The sequence below is a fragment of the Opisthocomus hoazin genome, chromosome Z (genome assembly GCF_030867145.1).
Source record: "Opisthocomus hoazin isolate bOpiHoa1 chromosome Z, bOpiHoa1.hap1, whole genome shotgun sequence".
Lineage (NCBI taxonomy): Eukaryota > Metazoa > Chordata > Aves > Opisthocomiformes > Opisthocomidae > Opisthocomus > Opisthocomus hoazin.
Genome location: NC_134454.1, coordinates 47,303,865 through 47,311,245, shown reverse-complemented (window position 1 = coordinate 47,311,245; position 7,381 = coordinate 47,303,865). Strand labels below are relative to the sequence as shown.

Here is a 7,381-nt window from a genome sequence, read left to right as displayed (position 1 = left end):
TGCAATGAGGTCTCCCTGGAACCTTCTCTTCTGCAGGCCGAACAATTCCAAATCTCTCAGCCTCTCTCCATAGCAGAGGTGTTTCAGCCCTCTGACCATGGTGGCCCTCCTCTGGACCTACTCTAACAGGTCCATGTCTGTCTTGTACTGGGGACCCCACATCTGGATGCAGAACTCTAGGTGGCATCTCATGAAAGCCGAGTAGATGGGGAGAATCACCTCCCTTGGCCTGCTGGCCACACTTCTTTGCATGGAACCCAGGCTACGATTATCTTCAGGGACCGCAAGTGCGCATTGCTCGCTCATGTCCAATTTTCCCAAGTCCTTCTCCACAAGGGTGCTCTCAATTCATTCATCCTCCAGTCTGTATTGATACTGTGGATTGCCCTGACCCACAGGGCCACTCTCAGAATGGGATTCTTATTGTAAGTGGAATAAATTTAGACCTGTACATTCAGAGGCCATTCAAAAACCTGTCTACATTTTGACATACTTTGTAACGGTTACGAGTATTCCTCATCAGCCTTGAAACTTCAGGACTCTCCTACCTGTCCTGCTTGTAGGATGTAAGTCAGTTTGACCCAGAGTCCTCTTTACACAAGAAGGGAGTGGCTGCAGCTTTTAGCAAGGGCAAGTGCCTTATCTGAGTATCGAAAAGCTCACACACCATGACTTAGGGTCCAGATCTATCTCTAATGTAACTTCCACTGAGCAGTTGCTGCAGATCATGTGTGGTTAATGTGGACATGGCTGAGCTAACACCAGCAGTGATGTCTGGGGGAGGCTCCATGTGTGACTGTGAGGGTGAGAGGATGGCTCAAAACAGTAAAACCTGTAATCAGTGTTAGACCTTCAGCTGAATCTCTTCAAACCACTTTCAGTTTAAGACATTACCTCTTTTTCACCTTCTTTAACTTCCCTCTCCATAGATATCCATCCTGCTTCTCCAGACTCAAAGATCTCCCTGTTCTCTTAGTGAATCTGGCATACCAGTGGCATCTGACTTTTCATTTTCCTCAGACTTTTACGGTGAAAATCCAGTTACATGAGTAGTGATTCCCATGACATGTGGTGTGTTATGCCACAGCTATGGCACCTTTCACAGATTGATTCAGGATGTTTTTATTTGTCAGACCTGTTTATTAGAAGAAACCATCAATGGCTTTCATTTCCACCTGGAGTACTGTCTACTGTGTACATGGATCACATTATCCGTGTGGAGCAATTAGATCTTGACTTTGTACCCCATCCAGTCACCATGGCTCTTCCCTGACCTCTGGCTCTGGTACATCTTTCCGCTCCTGCTCTGCTGTATCTGTTCTGTTTACACAATGAGCTTTGTGTGGCATGGATTTTCTCTCAAGTTTCTTATGTATCATGGGATCAAAATCTTGGAGGTAGCCTGTAGGGTTTTCTGTAAAATAACTCATCTGCACTTGATGCGACACTAAACACAGAGTATGGTAGGAGAACTTGGTATTGTATGGTGGATTTATTTCAGTGCTGACAACTTCAAGCACCTCAGAACTGGCCAATAGATCAGTCTCCTTTTCAGTGAATGTGGCCAGAAGCCCAAAGAGGCATAGCGGTATGGACACGATGTGGTTGTGCAGTCGGGAACACATGACCTTTGAGTGTCATGCTGAAGACAGTCTGCTGGCTGATTCTGCACTGGGCTGTAGGGTAGGCTTCACTGCAGAAACTCTGCTGTGGCAGGGCTGGGGAGCTTCAGCCAGGCATAGCTGAACCATCTCCCTTGATTTTTCTCTACCATATTACCAGAAAGACATCTGCCCTTTTGCCTGACTTGCATCAGTTACCAGTTCAAAACCTGGCCACAGTGGCTGAGTTATGCTTATTTGCTCTTTAATTAAAGAGCTCCTGAGAGGAGCTCCTTGGTTAGGAAAGGATGCTGGTCAGGAATGACTACTGAGCAAAGAACTATGTTTAAGCTGTCTCAGTTTGGGCTAAACTGTTAAGAAGTCTGTTAAGTCACTGACAGAATCATTCTTCACAGCTGTCAGCCCTTATCCATACGCTAGAAGGATCATTAATACAGCTAAAATGGAGTATCTGTCACTCTTCTGCTAACACACAGCGTGCTTCCCATAAATACTATCTAAAAGGACTTGGGTCCAGACTGTTTAATGTTTGCTTCAGCGGATGGTAAAACTTTACTACATTTGATTTTTGTCACTGTTACAAGCTTTCTCAAAAAGTTCTGTACCACGCATTCCTAGTGAGAAAGCAACATGCATTTTCTTGCTGCTCAGTGTCAGGATGAAGTGAAGGAATGGTAAAATAATGATAGCTAGGAAGACAAGCAAGTACCTACCACATTTTAATTACATAGCTAAGAAAATTAGATTGGCGTAACTCAAAATCTCTTGCTGTTACACTCTAAAGCAATGTGAAAATATGGATAGAAAAAAATCAAGAGAAATGATGTGCTTCTTCAAGCAGCTGTTTTATAAGCGTTTGAGTTATTAAGTTTAACCTGTTTAACCACACTCTTCTGAAACTGCATGTTGGTGAAAAATAGTCTGAAGAGCATCTAAGCATGCTCTCTAACCATAATGATTTTATAAAACCCATCTGATTTTATGAGTTTTTAGCTGATGACTTTTGCAGCCCTACAGTCAAGTTTCTCTACTTCTTTTTATAACATTCTGGCTCATTTCTTAAGCTGCAGGTTACCTTTTTTTTTGGCCTCCTTTTGATTTCTCTTATTACCTTCAAGGTAAATTAAAGCCTTATATTTTTGTGTTTTCAAATTGCTGCAACCATTTTCATCTTGCAGTCTGCTCCATCTTCTGATTAAGATTGTTTCTTGACATTCAGATTTGAATTTTAATGCCATCACACTTCTTTATTTTTGCTGATTGACTCTAGATTGTATGCATTTATGTGGATTTGTATTCTCTTTTTGGTGGTAATTTAAAAAACTCCTAGGTAGATTACCCCTGCAAGAGTGGTGGTGTTTGTATCAAAACATGTTGCTAGCACTTGGATAAATCAAGATTATGTGGCCCAAAGTCCTAAACATAATGCTGTGGAACCTGAGCCTGAAATGACTCATCTAGACACTAAAGGTAATATTGCAAAGCTCAGAAGAATAGTGGCTTAATTCTGGAAATATGTTTTCAGAATTCCTCTTGGCCTTGGGCTGGAATAGATTCTGTCTGTAAAAAATACATTCCTTTTTATCATTTTAAAGAGATGATTTTGGGGTGTTCTACCTTGATAGGGACCTATTCCAAAGCATTCTTAAGTGACATAACCATACAAGATATGCAATGAGGGACTTGGGAGTCATTTCCTGGCATTATTTTAATTATAATTATACTGTTGTCCTGTGTATTCCCAGTTGATGTTACTTTAAAAATTGCTTAAGAAAAAGACTCAACTGAAGAACATGAGTTTAGCAGCTTTTTTCAGCTGTCAGGCAAACGCTGCTCTCTAAGTTCAGTGAAACACCTGCTGATGTCTTGATTTCTGAGTACTTGTTCCAAGGTAATATTTTTTTTTTACATTTTCATGTATTTCTCAGGCTTCCCAAACATTATTTACATGTTTAAATTCCCATAATAGGTTTGGTTTGACCCTGGGACACACAAAAGTGAATTTAAAAGGTGATGGGTAAAGAGAGAAAAGTAGCATTTAAAATTTTTGGTTTGCTTTAAAAAGACCAGATGTCCTAAATATTTTAAAAGGCCAAACCTTCTCTTCTCACCCCACTGGCAATTCAAATCTTATTCACTCTGAAACAGTATGAATTACTAGAGAAGTAGTGAAACAGTCTTATAAAAAGGGATGAAAAGGTTAAGCAAGTGAGGGAAGAGATTTTTAGCATGCTCAAAACAACTAATTTTGCAGTACATTACTGCAAGCATCCTAGTGGCAAGAAAACAGCCACCCTAAAAAGGAAGCAATTTTATTACACCAGCCTATGGAAACGCTTTGATACTGTTGGAGGAAATGCCATATTGCCTAATGAAGCATTAGGAAGGGAGCTAGAAACATTTTTTACTAATGGCAAATGTGGGAGAGGGAACTTGCCATGTTTCTGAAGGTACTTGTATTTTTATATATACTGGGTTGTAGAGGGGAAAAGTGGTAGAAGAAAAGGTGTGCTCGTCACTCATGATGACAGACAGCTGTGAAAATGAATCAAGGTGCTCTGTGAAACAGAGATATCAGTGCAGATCTAGACAAGCCAAGCTGAGTACCAGAAACAGCCTCAAAACTCCATGTTGTTTTGTCTTTGCTGATATAGTGTCTCAAGTTAGCTAATGTGGGTTAACTAATTAAACTACTCTTGTAGGTGTCTCACAGAGCCAGTTTCTCAGGATACATATTAATATCTTCACAGACTTTTAATATGGCAGTTAGGGTCCATAAATCCCTCCGATTTTTGGGTCCACTAGTCATCTGGGGTGTGGTGGTATTGTTCATGCATGTCTTCTCTTCGTTAGTCTGACTTGGGCTTTGCTGTGTTTGAAAAAAAAACCCCAAACTCAACTATTCATTAAACAATTTTGAAAGAGAATAACTTCATTAGATTGTAATCAGTCTATACAGAAAGCTAAAATGTCAAGGAAACGCATTTGCTGAGCACTACTTGTAACTAAACCTTTTCCAGGTATCTACAGCTCAGTGAACCATGATTTATTAGTCTCGAAGACTTCAGAGTACTTCAGTCTCTGTTTATCAAACAAAGGAATGGATGCATAATCTTAAAAGCAGTAATAAACATTTCACATATGAAACTTCTAACAATGACAGCTAATTAATTATAGCTCATTTAAGCCACAAAGTAAAATTGACTTAAGCTTTTGCATCACACCATCATGCTTGCCTACAAAACAATATTCTTTCTCCTCAAGCATGTAATGAGTGTGGGATCTTCAGCTAGATGGGTCTTCAGGCTGGGTCCGCAACATCTTTATCCGCTTTTCCAGCCTCTCCATCCATTCATTTCTGAGCCTAAGGACAGAAACACAGATCAGCTTGTCCCCATATTTTTACAGGGAACAGATTTATACTCTTCATGTTTCCCACTGGTGCTATCCTTTGGTGCTTTCCCCCAGTTGTCATGCAAACCGTCCTGCTCCTTTAGAGTGTTTTGCTGGATGGCACTTCAGGACTAGCTCTTAAATCCGGACTAGGGCTCACCTGAGCTTTGTAGCTCACCTCCATCTTCAGTGTGCCCTCTCTTACGGGCCCGAGTGTGCTGGAGAGGCTTGTCATCTCCACTGGAGACTGCCTGCTGCCACCTGCTGGGTAACATCACCCGACATTTCCCCAGTCCCATATCTCCTCAGAAGTGCATTAAAAAAAGCACTGCATAGAGGCTCCTGAGTGCTACTTGGCTTGGAAACACTGGGCATGTTGAAGCTTCTGTGAGACCCGCAGCAGACAGCTTTAGGTGATAGGTGGTACTGTGTTTTGTTTTTGGTAGTATCTAAGTACAACAGAAAGACTGCCTTAAATAGAAAAGACAGGAATTTCACAGCTGAGAAGCTGAGATGCTGAAATTAGGTTTGTTACAAATGAATAAAACATGCTACAGACTTATTGCAATGTTCCTTCATCCAGGGTTATTAATGCAAAGCCATCCTTGCTCTTCTGTTTTTGAGCATCAATCCAAAGAGAGGTATGAGGGAGATGTTGAAAAAAATGCTTTCTCATTGAATGATCTCCAGCCGAAATAGCCATCTTTGCATGTGCCTTCAACTTCTGGAGACTTCATGTGAAGTAAAACTGTACTAATATTGCCACAGACTGGTCTTTCTCATTGTGGTTGATTAAGGTAGGTATGACTGATCAGGGTAAATACGGCTATGGATGATCGTTGCCTTGGTCAATTAGTATACTTGGACCATCTGCTTTATTATGGATTTACCTTATGCAAATTAAGCCATCTTGATTAATTCAAACTATATTCTTGTGAAAACAAGGCCACAGAGAAAGAAACTGGGCCAGGTACACTTCTGTGCTAGCTCTGTTGTGAACATAAGCATTGATGTTCAAGACAAGCACTCACTGCTAGAAGTTGTCCTGACAACTTCAGAAAGTTCCAGACTTTGGATCCATTTATGGAACAAGAGTGAATTACTCTCTTATCCTGTGAAGCCATAGCTTAGACACATTAGCATTGTCATGCCAGTTTGGGAAGCATTATTATTTTCTAGAAATCTAAGAAAAATGCTTTAATCTTTCATTGCATGACTCAAATATAAGTATCACTTTTCTTCAAAAAAGAATTAGAACGCAATCTCCGATCTTTTTCTTCTTTCCAGAAGCAAATTACCCACTTTGTCAGAGCACTTCTTTGCTGACGCTCTTTTTCAATTTGCAGATACCGAGTTTGTTGTTCGATAGTCTTTTCCCAGAAGTTCCGCAGGTCACTAGTTTCGCATCCCCGCACTTCATGACGTATGTATTGGCTATTCATTTTCTCTAAAGGAGAAATGTGAAACAACCATATGACAAATTATTAGTTCCTCATCCGTTTTCATGGCTAAAGGACACTCTTGCTGTTTTGGATTTTCACAGCATTAGGGTCACACAGTCTTTTGTTGGAGGATCAGGGCAACAGTGGGCATGACTCACTATTTAAGCTTTTCATCGCTAGCTCTGACACTTGAAGATATGCCGTCTGCAGTGCTTTGAATTCTTGCTCATTCGCCTCAAACACTTCTCACCTCCATCTGCCTGTGACCTTTAAGATCACAATGCAGGACAGTTCTACTGTATTCTCTAGCTTAATAATTAAGATACCTTTCACTGTACTCATAAATGGAAATGAAATATAAAACTTGCCAGATCTAGTGGGATTTTTCTTTGCTGTTTTTATGTCTGCTAAATGATAAAGTGACCATTGAAGATTAAGATTAAAACAATGAAGAAAAAGAGCTCTGGTGATTTGCTGTTAATCATTATAACACTTGCTTTAGCTTTATTTGGGAATGGAGAAAATTTATATGTATAAAAGTATGTACATAATTTTGTAAGATGCTGACTTGCAGAAGCCACCTTGCTTGTAAAGTATTTCTCTCTCTTCTGCAGTTTTCTAAACAGAGAAAATTAATTGAATATATTTATATGCCTGTGCCCATTCTGTACTTCCCCTTCATTTAATGTCATCTTAAAAATAAATTTCAGAGTGAATCTTATCCTAAGAGAAGTATATCTGTCTCAGGATTACTCTTCATGGGCTAATAGTCAAACCCCTGTATCCCACATTACAGCCAGAAAATAATATCATTACTTTCAAGACTTCATTAAATATGGAAAGGCTACATCCATGCTGCCTTCCAAATTGCTGTGTGGTTTTGCATGAACATGCCATTATAATATTTTCCAGAACATTTAATTT

At 40.0% G+C, this 7,381-nt stretch overlaps 1 protein-coding gene across 1 annotated transcript; it reads right to left on the bottom strand.

The window, feature by feature from the left end:
• Nucleotides 1-4,907: 4,907 nt before the first annotated feature.
• On the bottom strand, nt 4,908-6,457 carry LOC142358945 (protein FAM240B-like). The gene is made up of 2 exons (XM_075411713.1): nt 6,318-6,457; nt 4,908-4,986 (listed from the first exon to the last, which is right to left on the bottom strand). The coding sequence occupies exons 1-2, from the start codon at nt 6,455-6,457 to the stop codon at nt 4,908-4,910; spliced, it is 219 nt and encodes a 72-aa protein (XP_075267828.1).
• Nucleotides 6,458-7,381: the final 924 nt, after the last annotated feature.